The sequence below is a fragment of the Cavia porcellus genome, unplaced genomic scaffold (genome assembly GCF_034190915.1).
Source record: "Cavia porcellus strain 051 isolate PalLab524CR breed Dunkin Hartley unplaced genomic scaffold, mCavPor4.1 scaffold_1, whole genome shotgun sequence".
Classification (NCBI taxonomy): domain Eukaryota; kingdom Metazoa; phylum Chordata; class Mammalia; order Rodentia; family Caviidae; genus Cavia; species Cavia porcellus.
Window position 1 is genome coordinate 110,784,468 of NW_026947484.1, and position 20,073 is coordinate 110,804,540.

The 20,073-nt window shown below is 41.9% G+C and overlaps 1 protein-coding gene across 1 annotated transcript; it reads right to left on the reverse strand.

Moving 5' to 3' along the window:
• Positions 1–973: 973 nt before the first annotated feature.
• Positions 974–16,548, reverse strand: Pglyrp3 (peptidoglycan recognition protein 3). Its single transcript, XM_063253782.1, has 8 exons — positions 16,271–16,548; positions 14,274–14,385; positions 11,193–11,394; positions 9,827–9,945; positions 8,785–8,937; positions 7,168–7,366; positions 4,035–4,153; positions 974–3,404 (listed from the first exon to the last, which is right to left on the reverse strand). The coding sequence occupies exons 2-8, from the start codon at positions 14,326–14,328 to the stop codon at positions 3,226–3,228; spliced, it is 1,026 nt and encodes a 341-aa protein (XP_063109852.1). The 5' UTR covers positions 14,329–14,385; positions 16,271–16,548; the 3' UTR covers positions 974–3,225.
• Between the last annotated feature and the right edge of the window lie 3,525 nt (positions 16,549–20,073).

The following is a 20,073-nucleotide window of genomic DNA, read 5'->3' on the forward strand; positions in this document are numbered from 1 at the left end:
TCCCCAAGCATCCCAGCTTGGTTCCTACAAAGGTGTGTGGTTCCTGCTAGAACTAAAGGGGAGTAATAGAAAGCAACAATCACAACAATGCTGGCAATATTAATTAGAATACGCGAGTTAACTTCAGTGGAATGCAGGCTGTATGTTGAGCATGAATTCCAAGATGCTTGCATATATTCATTCATAGAATCCTTACAACAGTCCTCTGAAGTAGTCTTAGCACATCCACCACTGTAAATGAGTAGAAGAATTTCAAAATCAAAGGACACAGAGACAAACTGCATGCAATGGCTGCTTTAAAAGCATCTGCTGGCTGAGTGTTCTGATTTTACTCAGATTGTATATTAAAGATTAACAAAAGTAAGTATCTTAGAAAAAGTACTAACCCAGATGATGCAAAATTGCAGTGTGTGTGTGTGTGTGTGTGTGTGTGTGTGTGTGTGTGTGTTTTACTGAACAGGCTGAATTGAACCAGCCTGTTCATCAGCTGTCTGCCTTCTCACTGATCTATATCCCCATCCCTATTTTTTATTTCTATTTTGAGGCAGGGTCTTGCTAAATTGCTCAAGCTAGGCTCAAAATTGTGGTTGTCCTGCCTGAGGTTTTTATAATTATGGAAACAAAGGAGTCGGTAACCTCCAGAAATCCTTTCATCATGACAGTCCAGTAGACTTGAGTCTTTCTTTCTCCATGGACAGCCTCAAATTTCCCAACCTGGGTCAAGAATTACAGAATACTGTGGTTTTGAGGCCTCTATGTGTGTTGGTGGAGATGGGAGGTCTAGAGTCTTCCCAAAACATGCTTACTGCAAGATCTGGGTTGCGGTACTGCAATGAGTCCCTGAGGCCTGGAAATGGTGTTTAAATCAAGGGAAGAAACCCTTTCCTTTGGAGGTTTGTAAGGAATTCAAAGATACCAAAAGTTGATGTCTCTTTTGTGCTGTTTGAAAAGAATCACTCAGATTGTCATCCAAGTCAAATTTATTTCTTCGGTCTAGAGGCTGAGAAATGCAAGGCAGGAGAGGTCCACATGGGAGGAGGCTCTCCTTGCTGTGTCACCAGATAGCAGAACATGGGAGGGCAAGGAAGCATATGGAGTGAGGAGAGACAGAACGAAGAAAAAGATCGGACTCACAACAAAGCACACTCACAACAGCAACATTAATGCGCTAATTATCTTTAAAAAGCCCTGCTTTTTAAATGCCTTTGCCAGTTTGCAATGAGACTTCCAGAAAGTGACTTCACTGTCTAAGCATAGTAGAGAGCTTTTTCTTTTTCTTTTCTTTTCTTTGGTTTTTTTTTTTTTTTTTTAAATAGGGGGTCTAACTTACAACCTTCTGCTTGTCAGACAGGCACTTGTGTGCTGCTGAGCTAAATCCCCAGTAGAGAGCTTTTTATGAGACCATTTCTGAGCATCTCACAATCTGCCCTTAAAATTACCTTCTAACCCTCCTGCAAGAGAGGCTGTTAAACTCACTATTCTGAGGAGCTGTCTTCAGGACGTGCCCTGCTCTTATTGCCCCAGGAAGGGCTGGGTGGGCCAAGTGACCCTTGGAGAGGCATCCTATCGCAAGAGCTCTCTGAAGCAGCATTCCTCTGGATGTGTAAATCTGGAAAAGTTCTGGACCAAGCCTGTCTGGACCGGTTGATCTTGTAGACAAACCATCCCTTCCCTTGTTTATCTCCCAGGACACCTTAGGGAAAATGATAAGGGGGGAAGAGTCAACCTAGTGAGACCTCAGGAAGCCTTGGGGAAGCACAAAGAGCTGTGTACATGTGAGCCTATTAAAGTCTAACTTGTATAAACTGAGTAAACTGTCACAGCAAAATACAGTGTAAATAAGAAAGGAAAGAAACATCTGGAGTGGGAGGAGCCCATGTTTCTGGCTCTGTCATGGTTTGTGTCAGTGGCTTCCAGGACTCATGCGTTTGCATTATGCATTTGTGATTGGTTCATTGTCTAGTGCTTGGATTGGAGGTGTGAGTGCTACACCAGCCTAGGGGTGGAGCCAGGATGTAATGTAATGGCAGGAAGAAAATGTGTCTCTCTCTTTTGCCAGTTTCTGCCTTGCTGTTTGTAGCCACCATGAACTGTGGCCCCACCATACCACCCTGCCTTGGAGCCAACTGAGTATGGACTGAAACCTCCAAAAACTGTAAGAAATAAACCTTCCCTTCCCAGCTTTGGTCATCAGCTATTTTGTCTCAGCAACAAGTAAAAAGTAACTAAGACAAGGGCTCCTTCCTTGTCTCCTTCTCCTTTTCTCAGATAAAACTCATTAAAAAAATAAACTACCTTCCATGCCTCTACATACAGCAGTGCTGTCTGACCCCTATTTAAATGGATGTGCCTGTTCTGACATCAAGGCTCTGGGTCCTGGCACTACCCAGTACACAGTGGAATCTGATCAGGCACAAGTAGACAGCAGGCATTGGGAAGTTTGTGAGGATACTGCCCTGACCTGGTCATAGTGGTGCACCCAGTACCTACCTCAGGGGTAGGGATATAGGATCATAGAGATACAGCACCCATTACAGAAAAGCTACCAGAACCGTCACTGAACCTCAGATTGGAAGGGAATAGGATAGAGAGATGCAGGAGGGATGGAACCCTGTCCACAATGACTTTCCAAAGAAGATAGGATGGAGCAAACTGGCTAAGTGAATAGGGGCCACGACTAATTTATTCTTTAATTCATCCATTTCTTCAATAAACATCTAAGAAAACTTATTAAATTCCAGACATTGCTCAGGAACTGAAGACATAGAAATAAATAAATATCAGCTACTCCCTGGAAAAAACTTACATTTACAGGCTTTAAATAAGAGCCTCATACATATCTGTACAAGTGCTTGTGTGAGCAGAGAAGAGGGGTGGGCAACCCTATCTGGGTGATGGGCAAGGGCTGGGGGCTGCCAGCCAGACCACAGGAGACGGGATACCAGGCAAAAAGACAGACACAAAGGGAAATACAAGCAGGACAGGAACCAGCCCCTCATCTCATCTGGCTGAGCAGCTCAGACATAGAGGTCTGTGAGTGTCCAGCTGTGGGAACCTGGGGACACTGGAGGATGTTAACAGGAAAGAACATTCTCATCCCAACCTGGGAAAAAGGAACAAGGTAGGGCTGGCAGAGGAGGGAGACACAAGTGCTCAGGCAAAATGAGAGGTGAGGACAAAACCCAGTGAAAGGAAGAGCAGCCCCAGAAGGAGAGGAGGCTGCTCTCAGTGTTTGAAGTGAGGCCACGTCTTGATGATGTTGTATAAAGCCTTTCCAGGAGACAGAGTATCAACCACATCACTATGGCCCAACAGCAGGTAGTCGGGGACCAGGTGCCCCTTGACCACAGCACACTGGATCAGGTCCTGGGCTGCCTTCAGCGCAACTGCATTTGGAGGTTTTTCTGCAAAACACATTTACTCAATCAATCATTAGGGCTACAAGGTCACTTGTTTTAGGGCAGGGACAAGCACCTAGATCCCATCTCTGCTTCCCTCACCCCACTGCATACCACCACTACCTCAGCCAACTCATTTACATGAACTGTGGAATCAGGTACAAAAAGAAGACAAGGCTAAGGTCTTCACCCATTCCTCCTGCTCAAAGTTTCTTTCAGAAAGTCAAAAACAGCTCTGGAATAGAAGTCCAGCAGGATACATCACTTCTCAGTAGGTGAAACCCACCAAATCATCCACCACTATGCCACAGGATGTGGAGTGTAGCTCAGATTGTTAGCAAGGAAGCACACACATTTGCCAGCTGACCCATAAAACCTCAAAGATTTCAGATGATTTTTTTTCTCTCTTGCCCCATGCTTTCTTGAACATGGCTTTAAAGTGAGATGGGTCTGGAAATGGGAATGGTGAATTAGGGATAAATGTTTTTCTGGGTGGGATTTCTAGTGACAGTCATCCCTTGTTGACAGTCTACTTTGAAATTAAAATGTTTCACCAACAGTGCCTGGCACCCAGTGCTGCCTTTTGCCTTATTATAATATTCATCCAGAACCCCTCTACCCATGCTCACCCCTTACCTACAAAATTGCCCATGAAGGCAATTCCCAGAGCGATATCATTGTATCCGTAGGTGTGAGACCCTTGGCTGTACCAGCCAAGCCCTTCATACACTCCACCATCCTCGCCTACCAGGAAGCTGAGATTGGGCAAAGAAAAATGAAAAAGTCACTTTAGAGAGCAGGATGTTTTGTTTCACTTCTTAAATCATTAATGACTGGATGTTTCTCATGTGCCAACAACAAAAACACAATCCACTGCAATGTGGGTTTTGCCCTCACCATGCCACTGACCCTGACCCTTCTGAGTGACCAGCATCTTCCTTGGTAAACAGAGGACATTTCTCTTACTTTTGGAAAACATGGGCCATGCTGACTATATTTCTTGAAATGTTTTTCCCTCAGACTTTCATAGGCCTATGCTCTACTGATTCTGTCTACTCCACTGCTTTCCATTGGGACTCTGCCATCCACCTTGCTTTCCTCAGATCTTAGGATGTTGTGTTCCTCAGAACACTGCTCTTCCTCCTCAGGACTGTGGCCTAGTCCTATCTCTCCTTTCCCTCAACCTACTCCCCTTGGACAATCACTCCCATAGCTTCAATTACCATCCATAAAATCCAACATATCCAGACAAAACCATCATCTTCTTCAATTTCTCCAGCCAGAAAATTGGACATCCTAAATGCCTCTCTCTCTCTCTCCCAGCTCCATCCAACCACTGATCATGACTTGGCAGTTTTGTTTCCTACACAGCTTTTAAATCTCCCCACCTCTGTTTATGAGTTGCCATTATCCCTGTCCTGGGTCACTGATGACTGAAATAATTCCCTGCCCTAGGGTTTGTCTCCTTCCAATCCATTTAGAAAGCAGCACCAAATGATTTTTCTAACATACAAATCCTATCACAGGGCTTTAAATAGTCTCTGGATACCTTTCAAATAGTCAATCGTCAGGGTCAATGATAAAGGGCCATGATGTGACTCCTTTAAGCCTCTCTAGCTTATCTCTTACTATTTTTCTTTTGGAAGCTTAGTTTTAGACTTGAGTTAAACTGATTTCATCCTTCTAAAACAGTGTTCTTTCTAGCTCCCAGGCTCCACAATATGATTTTCTCCTTTATCTGGACCATTCTTTCTTCTTTGCTAAGCTGATTTCCACTGCTTCTGCATGTGCCAACATGAACACCCCTCCCTCCGGGACTATTCTCTGATGCCAGTCATCTTCCAAAGTCTTGAATAGAGGCTCATTATATGCATATTTTGTTTTATCCATCACGGGGCCTAACATTTTGTATATAATTACTTGTTTATCACTTCTCTTAACTCTATAGGGGAAGGAAAGTGTTATGGTTTGATAACTAGTGGTCAACTTAATGCCAGCTGGATTACATCAGCATGCATTGAGAGAAGATGCTCCACCTGAGAAGGATTGCCATAGAGAAGAGAGGTGTGGAGAGGGATTGAGGTGTTATGGAGGCATTGTTGGTTCTCCTATGAGTTGCTGTCTGAGCTGTTGGTTCTCCTGGAGAAGCTTTGGTCTTCACATCGAGCATTGCTTCCTGGCTCCGGAGGGGAAGACATGTGCTGCCTGGTCTCCAGGATGAATTCATCACACTGCTTCCTGGCACGTACCTGACTGTGCTTGTCATCGGAGGAGCTCGGGGCCTCCATGTCGCTGAGGACAGCTGTGATTCCTTTCAGGACAACCTCACTCTTTGTTGTGAGTGTGACTTCTCAGCTCCAGTGTAGAACCCTCATCCCACTAGCATAGCTCCTTCATCCTGCTAGCATAGACTTTCTGGCTTCCACCACTGACCCTTGGGTCTTCCCGGCACGAATCCGTAAAAGAGACTGGCATGAGTCCTTGTGGGCCTTGAACTTCCAGTTGGACTCGTGGAGGCATTGTCCTGAGCTCTGGGTTTTTATCTGTACTCATGTGGGACATTGCCATGGGGTTTAGACTCTTGACTAAATAATCTATGTTGTTGGTGTTGCGGATGGATTTCCTGCATTCTCCTGTGTTAACTTCCAGAGACCATTATAAAAATATTATAAACTCCATGTCCTGATCTGAATTGTTCTCTGTGTATAACCCCAGACTACAACAGACAGATAGAAATGTTAGGGAGTTAAAAAATAGTGAGTAATACTTTGTCTTTGTTGCAGTCCACATTGGGGCTAGCAATGGTATATGACATGACCAGAGTGACCAGAGAAAGGAAAGATTTCCCCAAAAAGTTTCAAAGTCAAGAGACAGGGATCATGTTTCTTGATGACTGAATGATGAGGAAAACAAATGTTGCCTCAGCTTTTAACTTTTGCCTTTTGGAATTTCTAAATGTGAAGCCCATCCTCTATAACTCATGTTAAGTAACTATAGCAAGACAAACAAAACTGCCCCATGCCACAGGTTCTCGCCTCTGGCCACAGTCTTCCTTAAAACATGAGAGTCAGCCAGTCAGAATAATATGCTTGACCAAGATCAGAAACTGTGATTATGACTCTGAATAATGGAAATTTACTATATTCTATCCCTAAATTCTTCTATAAAAACCCCAAGGAGTCTCTCAAGTAGCTTTTGCTATTCTAGTAAAAGGATAATTTGCTATCCTGTTAAAAGGATAAAAGGATTTTTTGTTATATACTTGCCTTTAAAGGATCCAAAGGAAAATATTTTCATTTCACTCCCTGTTTTTAAATAGGAAATATATTGTTGGCCCTAAGCAGAGATGAGGCAAAAGAGGGATAGGAAGGTTAAAAGCTCCCCTATCTATAAATGACATCAATGGCAGAAGAACAACAGGATTCTAACATCAGAGAGAGCAAGTCTGGGTTCGGGTCAGATATAGGCAGGGGAGATGAGGGCCTTCACCTCTGACAGGTGACAAGGAGCCACATAAAAGGCACCCTCCTTCAATGTCCTTTCCCAAAGCTACCCAGTCTTACATTGTCACTACTGCTTCTGAAGTTTTCTTTTCCGGGTCTTCTCAAGAACATATCCATGAGGAATAATCAAGTCTAGCCATATTCAGTCAGACTTGTACAGGAAAGAAAGATGATGCTTTATTTAAAGCACTGAGTATGGATCAAGAGGTTACTCAGTATTGGTTCTGTTCCCAAGCCTTCCTTTCCACAGCTCTCATCTTACTTACTGATATCCGATGTCACAAAAATCTTGTTTGTCCATGTGAAATGACTGTATACCTCTGATGCGAAGCAGGCAGTCCATGGATACATTACAGCCTGTTCCGGCTGTGTGGATAATGATGGCATATTTGGCTGGGAGGTTCATTTGAGGGCAGTGTGTCTCTCTGGCTTCCCAAGTAGATCGTGGGATGATGTTGGGGCAAACTGGGATGCAGTAAAAAACCAAGGAAATGAGAATTTGCCTTTGTACACTATCAGCAGTCACAGAATCATAGGCTGGGTTGTGCCTCAGTCTCTCTCCGACATCCAGTATTTATTGGCACTTCCTAACATGAACTTAACTGCAAGAGCCTAAAAAGTCTAGGTGAGATTCTCTAGATCAGGTCACTGGGGATACAGGATAGGGTTCTCAGAACTATAGAAACCAGTGTATAAATAGAATGGACTGTTGGTCAGGCAGAATCAGTCATTTTCTTCAAAAAACAAGAATTCCTACATGTTTACATATGCATTATAAATACATTACAAATACATGTCCGTTAGTGAACAGGACAGATATGAAAACATTAGCTGTCTCTGAGCTGATAACATGTGTATGAAAATAATCTAAAATCTGTAAAATAATCTACAAATATTAACTTACTATTGAAGACTTTACCATCCTAAAAGCAGTAATAACTTTATTAAGAGATTTATAATGTTAAAAATTTAATTAAAAATGTCAATGAGGGGCTAGGGATTTAGCTCAGTAGCATAAGTGCCTGCCAAGCGAGCACGAGGTCATGAGTTCAATTCCTGGCACTAAAAAAAAATGCCAGTGAGTCTCCGAAAAGGCCTACCTCAGCACAAATATTTCAAGTGCTGACATTTTACCTTTTTTTTTTTTTTTTGGTATCAGGGATTGAACTCACGACCTCACGCTTGCCAGGCAGGAGCTTGTAACACTAAGCTAAATCCCTGGCCCCTATCAGTTTTAAATTATTTTTTCTTTTTAAGACAGTGTGACACTTTTATTACTCAGTTTCTTGGAGTATTCACTATGATATCAACATAATCTGTGAATTCAAGTGTTTCTCAGTTCTGTGGCCATTTGCATATTGACTGTTTTTCGCAGTTAAGAAAGTTGTGTGTGTAAATACAGTATAGTCACACAAATATGTAAATTCAGTCACACAAATATGTAAATATATTTATTGCATTCCACTCCCATGCATTGTTTCTTTCATAGTTTCTGGGCCAAGATCATATATTTCACTTGTTGGTTAGCTTACTTTCTGATTTTCCTCACTGTGTCATGACCTCCCTGAAGGTAGGGAGGTCTGCCTGCTTTGTTCACAGCTGTATGACCAGTATCTGAAGAGCACCTGATAATAAATATTTGCTGAATGACACTTGTGCACATGTGTGCACACACACATATTTGTATTAAGAATGAGTCCATGTAAATATACTAGTGGGATTGAGAGGAGACCAGGAAGTTGCCTTCTCAGAATCTCCTAGGTCCCAAAATTATGACATGAATGAGAAGTTCTTGATGAAAGAAGCCCACAAGAATCCAACAGGAAAGAGCACTCCCAGATGCAGCTGTGTGAGAATAAGTAGGAAGATGAGGTGGGGCTTACCTTTACTGGATATCACTGGATGTTGAGAGCCCAAGCAGACTTCTTCTTTCAAGAGATGCAGCTGAATATACCTGGGTGACAGGTGACCATTCTGGATTGCGTAGACAATTAAGCCCTCTGCAGCTGATAAGGCAGCTGGGCTGGGACTGCTGCCTTAAAGAGGGTGACAGGGAACATAGAACTGTCAGGAAGGAACTCCAATTTAGCCTAGACTTTTGAGGGAGGACAAATGCTCATCTACTCATGACTAACAGTGAGTAGAAAGAGAAGAAATTGGTCCAAAGGCCAGAACAGAGGGTCTAAGATATAAGAACTATTTGGACAGTTTTGACTGCAAAACGTAGGCTTTATTTATCAACTTCAACTCCAGATGGAAAGACCAGGAGGAGGAGACACATCTGAGTAAGGCAAGTGTGTTCTACCATGGGAAAAATGTAACAGTTATTTACTAAGTAACTGTCATCATCAGGCATGTGCTAACCCTTTCATATCCATTAGCTCATATAGTTCTCACAGAAAACCTCTAAGATAAATGCTCCTACTAGCCTGATTATCAATCAAGGATACTGGCAGGCACCAGTTAATTGTCTATTGGCTCTCAAGTCCATCCCTGTTTGTGCAATTTTCAGTTGCTTAGTGACCTGGAAGCCTACAAATGACATCTCCCAGAATTCCTTGCCTAGTGGCTTCTGTTTAGTTTCTACCAACAGAAGACACTAGAATAAGATATAAGCCATGCTTTTCTGTCTCTGACAGTCAGAGCATTGGTCTCAGACAATGTCAGATTCCAGAAGTACTGGCAGTAACTGAGTTCAAGTAATGTCCATTGTTTACTCAGAAGTACAGACCAGAAAAAGGAAGAACTCAAGAAATGCATGTCATAGAATCCAGCGGGGGGAAAAAAAAAACTTCAAAAGGGGGATGATTATTAGAGAAGACAAATATGATATAAGCTGAAAAGATAAGTGTGTGAGACTAGGGGATGGAGGAAGAATGCACACTACTCTCTGGATAAGATTTCATAAGAGTTCATGGCCATTACCTATCTTACTGCCAAAGAAGGCAATACCCAAGGAGACGTTGTTGTAGCCCGGAGTGTGCAGTCCTTGGACATTCCAGCCAACACCTTCATATACCCTGCCATCATCCCCGACCAGGAAGCTGCCAAGCAAGGACATTTGGGTAAAATGATAAATCTCTATAACAGAACACTTCACACAGATCCTCAAAAGATAAGCAGGGGCTGGGGATTTAGCTAAGCGGCATAAGCACCTGCCTTGCAAGTGTGTGGTCGCTGAGTTCGATGCCCGGTACCAATTTAAAAAAAAAGAAAAAGGTAGACAGTGTTCTAGAGGTTGTAAATAAGCACTCTTCTTCAATAACATAACTATGAGGGAGAGAAGAATAACCAATTTTAAACTTCCAAGCACATAGGATTTAGAGATCAGCATCTGTAATCATTTAGAAACATGTGACTGAAGTAGTTGATGCTGCAGTAACATGCTAAGGCAGAGGAGGTAGCAGTGGAAGGGACAGATAGGCTATAGTTCATGCAGTCTATACAGCATTCACGGAGGGAAGGCCAGGAGCCCCACCATTGTGGGGATTATTCTTTCCAAAATGAGCATTGAGAAGTCATTTCTCTTTTTCTTTAAAATTCTATGAGAAGGGGACTCCATTTCTCTGTTTCCTCTGTCTCTGTCTCTGTCTCAGAAATGCTTTGGGCTTCCAGTGAAATCTTCACAATAGATACTCAATGTACAATGCAAAATTCTTTCATGCAGTTTGAGCTGGTGCTCTGCTCCTCACCATTCTGATTCCTATTCCTATGATACCTGATCTCCCTGTTAAGATGGCCATCAAGGTAATGAATAGGAGACTGCTTCACAGGGTGCAAGCCCTAGGGGTGAAGAAAGAGACAAAACTGAGCTAATAGACATTCTCAAAACCGTTCTAGGTCTTTATTTCCTTGTAGTGTGTCACTTAATACAATTTCTTCAGTCTTTCTATACCATGGCATCTTAATCTGCAAAGTGAAGGCAGTAATATTTCTTCTGCCTATTCCTTGGAGTATTTGGAGGGCTTATCTGAGTCATATTTTTGAAGAATTTTGTGCACAGAGTCATCCAACAAGCTTCCAAGGATGACTGTAGCTAACCTTTGATTGCTTTTAGACTCCCAGGGTCAAAAAACCACTTATAAAAGTAAATGGCTCAGAATTATTCCCCTTAATGATTTTTGGAGGAATCAAGATTTTGCTTGATTACTTTTAAATATGTTTTATTTTGTCTATTATAAAAGCAATATAAATGAAGCCTCCTAAAATGGAGAAGCAGAGAAGAGGATGTGGGGAGCACCATAGGAGAGGTAACTGAATATGAGCTTCAAGCACTTGACTGACTTCTTACTTGAAGGCCAAGTCACACCAGCCTTTGATGTGGACAGAATGGGACTGCATGCCCCGCAGCAGTTGGATACAGATGCTCTGCTCCTGGCACTCCATCCCCGGCAGCTGCTCCGTGATGAGGTAGGGCACAGGTGGGCTCAACAGAGCACTGCAGGTGAGTGGTCTTGCTCCCCATTCATTGCGGTATACCATGATGGGAGTACCTGCAAAAGAGACCACAGAGTGGCATGCAGTAAGCCCTGCCCAGCCGGGGCTGCCAAGGAGGAGGCCCACATCACCCATAGCCTCCCCTTCTCATCTCTGTAGCCTGTTTGACTCTGTAACCACCCAGGAAGACTGTACGAGGCCTAGGAAATCAAGTTTTCTTGCTCCCCAAACAGTCCCTCCTTGTCTGTTCCTAGATGAAAAACTTCTTTCCTTTCTGGCTTCTTCCATCTCTTTATCTTCAGACAGCATTCTCAGCTGACACCCACAACCTAGCCCCTGAAGCACATCAGCATGGATGCCTGAGAATCTTCTTCTGTGTTTTGGACCCTGAGTCTCTGCCTCTCTTGCTTTCGTACTCAGACTTTTCAGAGGAAGGTCTGCTAGTTTTCTCAGTGAAGGCTCCAATTCCCTAAGCATGTGAGGGAAGTCTCCATCTGTCAGATGAAAACTCTCCAGATGTTAAGCTGTAAGATCCCCACATGGGACCACAGGTGTCCAGAGGACTCTCTTTCTCTCTCCTCTTGAGTTTCTGGAGGGTTATGAGGAATAGGGTACCTCCATTTACACCGGGAGCTGGGAAGTAAGGCATGTGTCTATTCTTGATGAATTTCCTCTCCTCTCTTTCTTTTCTTGCACTTTCTTTTCTTTGTCTAAAACTCAAGGAAGTCCCTAGGAGTTGCTGGCAAATGATGCTTATGGGATTCTACTCCACCGACTCAGTCTCAGTCTAGACAGAATCAAAAACCCCACCCTAACCCTAAACTAATGTCCAAGCCACTTCACTATTATGGCCATTGTGGATGAGCTAGAAAATGCTAAGAAACAGGTTCAGAAGTTTCTCTGAGATGCCTCTGGTGTGGGTTTCATTCCAGAGTAACTGTAGGACATTCCCTGAAAGGGACATTTTTGTTCATATTTGATAACTCTTGGATGATATGCTAGAGGCATAAGTCAGACATCACCACCCCACAGCCCATCATAGCCTTTCATCCTCCCAGGTCTCCATGCATCTTAGGAAGTAACACAGGATTACAACATATATCTTTGGTCTCAACATGCCTCTGCCTCCCACATGTGTCCTAAAATGGCCTTTAGTAACCTCCTTCTCCAATCTTCCCTCCAATTCAGGAACATAGAAGCTGTGCCTGTCACCTTTTGTGAGAAATGCTGTCTTTTCTAACTCTTTCCTACCAATTCCTACTGATATACCTACCAATCAGTATCCATTAGAGTGCTACATACCAAGATGGTCATTGTTTTTACCTAACACTTACCATGCATATTAAGCACTTATTGGTGCCATGAAAGATTCTTGAAACATAGTAATATATGGATCCTTGTGACTTCCCTAAAAAACTAGGTATTTTAGACAGGCCATATTGAGGGTTAATCTTCAACAACATGTCCTTATTTCCCAGAACTTCTGATTAGTTTCAGAAACCATGGAAGTAATAGCTGCCTGCAATAGCAATGTTGTCCCCAATATCACCTCCCCCAGGCCAGCTCTGTGATGATGAACCTCCTAAAAGATACTCCCTGATTTGGATTAAGAGCAATTTCATGAAATAAGCAAAGCAAAATAATTATTCCCTCAACAAATTTTAAGCTGTGATGTTAGATTCCTACCAGACTGATGTCAGAGCTGGAGGCCACAACCACCCCCCTCCGCAAATGTCCCACTCTCTTGTCAGCTGAACTTGAGGAAGTTACTGCCTCAGTGAGGCCTGGTTCTCTGTTTAGAAGACAAAGTCAATGAAGATCTCCACCGTGGTTCTAGGATTCTGTTCCTTTTGGAAACGATGGCCAAATACATGACCCCAGCCAACAATGAGGTTGAAGTGTGCTGGGCAGCTAGAGACTGCTGAAGATAGAGCCCATCTCATCAGGGAGAGATGCCTGAGGTGTAAGGAGAAGCACAGGACAGGGAAGAGGAGTGACAACTCATAATAGAATTATTTTCAAACCAAACCCAAAGGAACCTACAGTGAGAGAACATTCATCAGTCTAGACCCACTGCCAAGTGGGGAGGACAGCTACAGAGCAGCAACCAGGAGCCTGGGGAGGTAGCCAATCCCAACTCATTGCCTTGCTTGGATATTTTTTTTTTTTTTTTTTGCTATTAGGATCTCAATTCCCTTGTCCTTAAAATGAAAGGCTAACCATGTATTTTCTGATATTTGAGTTTTTCCAACAGTAACTCCAATATCATTATGTCTAAATAATAAGGAACAGAGAGACCTTTGTTGCATTATTGCTTCCAAACAATCATTATTCACACAAGACAATATGAAAACACATTCAAAAGTGAAGAATTACTTAACTCACTTCCATTTTAATTCAACAGCATCTGTTTTTAGGCATTTACTCCATGTCAAATCATATGTATAAAACTGTAAGAAATATTCTGATGTGTTAAAGAGTAGTGTTATTCTCAATGAGAATAACACATCGCGCCAATAAGCTCTTGTAAATGTTGGCCCTAATGCAATATTTAACCCCCTGATTAGTATAATGACAATGGTAAGATAATTAAATTATACCACAAATTACTTAGCACTTATTTCTTGAGCTTTGTATTAAATGCCTCACAACTGGTATATAATTTAACTCTCAAAAAAAATCCAAGAAATGAGCAATATAATCCTCATATCATGAAAGCAAATCAGACTCAAAAAACTAAGTAAATTGTTAAAGACTGTAGTACATATGAGGCCAAGGAGTGGAACAGAGGTCTGTCAACTCCAGAACAGAACTTAAAATTATAAAGTTACACTATCCTTTAGCAAAGGGAGAACACTGTGGTAATTTTTCTGTTATTCAGTTTAATGACAGTGAGTCTTTGAAATCACTTCTAACACAAGGAGAAAAAACTTACCACAGACCTGAAGACTCACAGCAGAGAAGACAAGAAGCCAGGTCAGCATCTTCATGGTGTTCCAGGACACCAGTAGGGAGAGTATGGATGCCAACCCTTGAGGGCAGTGACCCTGGAGAGACACTGGCTGTTAATATGAGCATGATTACTTTTAAAATCAAGCAGCCACTTGCTGCCCAGTATATCTGCCTGTTCCCTTACCACATTGTGGCCCACTGAAGGTAGTACTTGGCTCAGTTTTCTTAAGTTCTGCACGTATCAATAAATCTAATCAGATTAATATCCATTTCTAGCCACCCCTCTTCCTACCTACCTCCCATTACCTGTGGAGCTCCTAGTCCCTCAGAAGAACCCAGTTCTCAACTTTATGTCTTCCAGGATAGATAATAACAATTTCTAAAACTGTTGAGTAGTTGTTATGAGCAAACCCTGTGCAGATATTTCCATGTCTAGGGCCACAATTTTACTTCTCATAAAATCTCGATAAGACATGCATTCTGAGTCCCACTGTTAAAAGAGCAATGATGCTCAGAGTGAATGACTGATAGAGTCGGGCATGGGCTCCATCACATGCATTACTAGAAAATAGGAAGTACTTAAAGTCATCTGAGTCAGTTCCTCACTCTGCAATGATCCCTGGAAGATACCCAGATAATTTCTTCCTGAACAGGAATGAGAATTACAGTAGTTACCACTTATTGGTTCCATACTATGGTCCAGGTATTTGCTGAGGTTTCCATAGACATTTCATTAAGTCTCATAGTGACTTATGAGGCCCATAGTTTCCATCAGAAAACTGAAATTCAGCTAAATTAAGTCACTTGCCCAAAGTTGTCTAACTAGTAGAAGCAGAACTTTAAGCCTACTATCCAGGCATGTCTGACTCTAGAGCCTCTGTCTGGAACTTCACAATCTGCCTGAGTTTTATCAGTGGAAATTTTCAGTATGCCCTCAGAAGTAAAACCACAGGATGGCAATTATCTCTCTTAGCTCCTTCAGGCAGAAATGAATTGCTTACTCATGCTCAATCAATATGAAGTATCAAGTATCTCAGCTATCAACCAAAATTACAACTTACCCATCAACTGAAAAATAGAAAATCATTAACTTTCAAGGTTTTTATATAACAATCAGAGTACACAGGGAGCAAATTTTTGGAGCCACAGATTAAGAATTAAGCACATAAAACTTTCCTGAATCAGGACAAGCAACCTCTTAGCAAGTAACATCCAGGATTCCATTCACTTAGGAAAACTATGCATTAAAGACAAAATGATCCCATCAGAAATAAGCAGACACCTAATAAATATGAATGAAAGTACTCAGCTTTCCTCATTAGCTAAATGAGAAATAAGGATTAATTTGTCACTTTATTTCCCCAAAAAAGAGCTAACCTTTGCAAGGCAAAGGAATCAGAAGCCACAGTCATAATCAGTAGGAGGTTTAGATATAATTGAATCATTCTGTACCTCCAATCATGAATATTAAAATCACAAATCTTATCCCAAGCTGTTTATATCACACACTTAAGGCTTTAGGCTAGTACCAATTTTCCAGGGTCACAACTAATGATGTCTCCCATCCTACCTTCAACAGCAGAGACCACACAGGGACTTGAGCTCTGGATCACATTGCTATGCATCATTTATACTTAAATATAACTGGACCCAAGTGAGATATAACAAGTACAGAGTTAGCGCTCTATAAAAAGGGAGGAAATTATTTAGAGGTAATTCTAGGACCCAAACTTGGCAAGGTAGATCAAGGAATGTTAGTATCAAATTCATTTAGGAAAATGCAAAATAGAAAAAAATTCCTGATTTGAAGAAAGCTTTCAAAAGGGCAGATCAGGGGAACTTGTTCCACCATGTTTACCATGATGTAGCTCAGCTCCTTCTAAGAGAACATTCCAAAAAAGAACACTCACACGCATGCTCAGAAACACTTGTGGACCCTGTGCTATTCCAGCCCAGTAGGTCAAGGTGAAGTCCACTTGCCTCTCATTGGATGGCAGCTCCTCCCTTCAGATTTGGCTTCCAGGTCCTGTCCCTCTTCCAACTGGTTTCTCCTCCTCTTCCTCCTCCTCCCTCTCCTCTTTCTGCTTTTCTTCCTCCTCCTCCTTTGTCTTCCTCTTTTAACCCTTTCTGTCCCTCATACTAAGAGGGAAATTTCTCCTTGAGAAGAGAGAATTTGAGCTCTGCCTTCTCAGATAGAAAAAGAAAGTCCTGTGTCCCTAACAGAAGATGGAGGACAGAGATCTGAGGCTGGGAGCTGATAATGTCCACAGCACTAAGAGGAGCTCAGGTGAAACCAGACTTTAGCTGAGAGCACTTGGGGACCCACCCTGTGAGTAAGCCCAGGTGCCTCCTCCCTGGGAAAGGGCCTGATTGCCCAACTCTCCAGGGGTGCCTTCCTCATATCCAGCCATCAATAAGCCCTTCCAACATAGGCATCTCTTGTGGGGCCAGGAAACATTGTCTCTGTCATCTGAGAGCTTCCAGTTCATGGAAGCAGTACTACTCTAGGAGTCTGAAGTCTGTAGATTGAGGTCATTCATCAAGATTTCTCCATTTAGGGGAGTCCACAGATGGAGGAATAGATATAGAAAACTGTCTTCTTAGGAAATGTCTCACAGTGTGTCATTACTAGGCCTTTTGATCTTGCAGCCACCATGACCATTCATTGCCCTTTCCAACCTCAACATCCAGCTGTTCTGGGAAACAAAGCAATGACCTCTAACTCCTCAGCCACTCCTGATTGTGGCCTCTGTCTTCAGCTCTGGCTTCAGATTCTTTTTACCTTCATTGCACAGCTTCATGCAGAAGACTTTCTTATACTGCTCTGTTGAATATATCTGAACTGCAGCTCCTAGAAGTGGGAATGGTCAGACCAGAGGTCTGCCATCACTCTTCCAGCTGAGAGGGGATTTGGATAATTAGTGTTCTACATATGGATCAGCCAGACTGCATTTTAGTGCTAGAAGCTGAGAAGATCCCTCTCAGAACTCAGAATCTCAAAACCTGCTGGCCTTGGAAAGAGACATGCACAGTGAGCACCACTATCATTAGTAGTAATATACTGTACTCATGATAACTGCTGAGAGTAGACATTAAATATTCTTAACACTAAAAGTAAGAATGTGAAGTGATAGATGTGTTAATTTAGTTGACATAACCATTTCAAAATGTATGTATATATCATTAGCACATCATGTTTTGTACCATAAATTTATACAATTTTTATTTGGAAAAAAAGATTTACAAATCCACTGTAAATCACATAATCAAGATGGGGGAGGGGACAGAGCAGCAAAAATTAATACCAGAGGCCACAAGGCCTGGTTAAGTGACCAGCATCATGGATAATCTTGGGGTGGGCAATGAGACTATCAGGAGCAGAACCTGGAAGCAGCAGCAGATGTTTATCTTCAGAACATGGTGCCACCCAAAATGAGTACTGCTGTAGATAGGTCTGCCAAAGAACAGGACAGGATATGAGAGCTGGTGGGGCTGTCAGAAAAGCAGTGGAGTGTACCTGAAAGTGAAGGCTGGACCACAGTGCATTTAGTGAATAGGTCAGTAGGGGGCAGCAGCAGCAGAAGCCCATAAACTGGGACAGAAGAGTCATTCACATTCTCCCACCCAAACCAAGACTGTCACCAGGTACTCCTGCAGCAGCTAAGCCAGAAAGCTCCAACAGCTAAAATTTTAATGATGCAAATGTAAAAGTGTCACATTCCAGAGGAATATAGCAAGAAATAAATTTTAACAGAAATTTTTTTCATTGTCTAGCTACGAAAGGATATTTTAACTAAGTGTGGCAGTGCGTTCCTATAATCGTAGCATTCCAGAAGACTGAAACAGGAGGATTTAAAGTTTAACCCAAGACCAGGCAACTTAGTGACTTAGGGATACTCTGTATCCAAACTAAAAAAATCTAAAAAAACAAAACAAGAAAAAAATAAAACAAGAGAGAGACTAATCACCAGTACCACAAAAGAGGAGAAAAAGAATAGCAAGAGAAGGAAAAGAGGGAAGAGGACCAGGACGGGGAGAGAAAGATCAGGGAAAGAGGAGGAGACAAAACAGAAGTAAAAGATCTCAACGAATAGTCCAAGGAAACTGAAATAGAAAAAAAGAAAAAAACATTACAGAGATAGTGTACATAATACAAATTTATTTATTATATTTGGACTGTACACTTAAAGTAGTTAAGATGATTAATTTTATGTGTATTTTATCACAATTTTTTAATTGGGAGAGAAAAACGATTAGAGAAAAAGTGATCCACCTAGAAGATGAGCAAAGAAGATCCATCACACCTATCAAAAAAGGAAGACAAAAGTGTCAAAGAAAAAATCTTTTAAATAATAATTCAAGAAATCAAAGAAAGTATAATCTTTCTTGAAATATGACGCTTTTTTACCTCACAAAGTTTCCTAGAATACTAAACAATAAGATGTATTGTGGTACTTAAAATATTAGGTAACATCTTTTCATCCAGCCATGAAGAGAGGCCCAGACTGAGATGCCAGTCTGTGTCAAGTGCCTGTTTTTGGCATTGTCTTATGGTAGAAAGCAGATGTGTAAGAATGCAAGAGAACAAGCTCATTCCTATAGCCACTTTTTATAATGGCATTAATGTATGTGTGAGGGCAGGCTCTGATGATCCAAAAGACTCCCTGTGAATCCTGCCTTCCCAACTCTTGAGTGGCAGATTAAGCTTTTGACACATGAATCCTGGAGGACACACTGAAACCAAAGCAAGGCTCAGGAGCAGTAATACGTATCTAGTATCTGTGCCTTAAAACTGTTTTTTTGTGCCTTTTATTCTTTGAAGGATAGGCTGGCTGTATATAAAAACCCTTTCTCATGTTTATTTTTTCTGTAATGAGTGTCATACAGATATTCTTCCAATGTAAGTATTGCTATAACTATTGTTCTTGATAAGTATCATGCTGACCTGATTTTTCTGTTATAAATGGGCCTCTTTTTATGGAAGAAAAAAAACCTGGAGAGTCCTTGCCACGACCTTGAAATCTGGACAGTTTCTGATTCATGTATCCAGTTAAAGGAAACTCAGTTTCTCTTTCCTATTCTTGCTTACATCCTTCAGCAGAGGGGAGGGCGGGGTAGGAATGTCTGTAGAACAAAAAGATGGAGGTAGACAGACAGCTCATTGATGACATAAAAAGAGACATTTCCTCTGTCGCTGTTCCTATTAGGAAAGAGGGAAAATCCAAACTACACAGCAGCCTAAGGGAAAATGACCGATAGGGAAGAGAAACTGATATATTGTACTTTGAAAAGCACAAATATATTTTATTTGAAATTATGAGAACTCTTACATTTACTTCTGATGCTATAAGACTACAGAAACACGTTCAAGACAAAATCTAAAGAAATAAAAATATTTTCAACATGACAACCTCTTACCTTCTTTCCTGATCTCCTTTTATTCCCCTTTCTTTTTTGTAGACCAAGAGCCAGAGGTGGAGGGGGACTCTGGCTTCCAGCAAGTAGGAATAAGAGGGCTGCAGACCATCAGGACCCTGAGACCTCACTCTGTCCAGGTTCCACCACAGCCTGGCCATGTACATGTAGGCAGCAGGCCCTGAGCTTCCTGTGAGGACACAGACCTGGCCCTGCAGAAGTGTGTGGTACCTGCCCTCAGGCTATTCCAGACCAACAGGGACACAGGATACTGGAGACCCAGAACCCATTACAGACAATACCAAGAATTCTCTGCCTCGGATTGTGAAGAAACATGAGAAAATGCAAGTGGAGGAAACTGTTTCCAG

Bases quoted from the DNA above. Each gene is read 5' to 3' on its own strand.
- Pglyrp3 (XM_063253782.1), bottom strand. From the start codon at position 14,328: ATGAAGATGCTGACCTGGCTTCTTGTCTTCTCTGCTGTGAGTCTTCAG. The intron at 11,395-14,273 runs GTAAGTTTTTTC...TCTCTTTTGCAG, and splicing joins TGTGAGTCTTCAGGTCTGTG to GTACTCCCATCATGGTATAC. The intron at 3,405-4,034 runs GTAAGGGGTGAG...TGTGTTTTGCAG, and splicing joins CTTCATGGGCAATTTTGTAG to AAAAACCTCCAAATGCAGTT.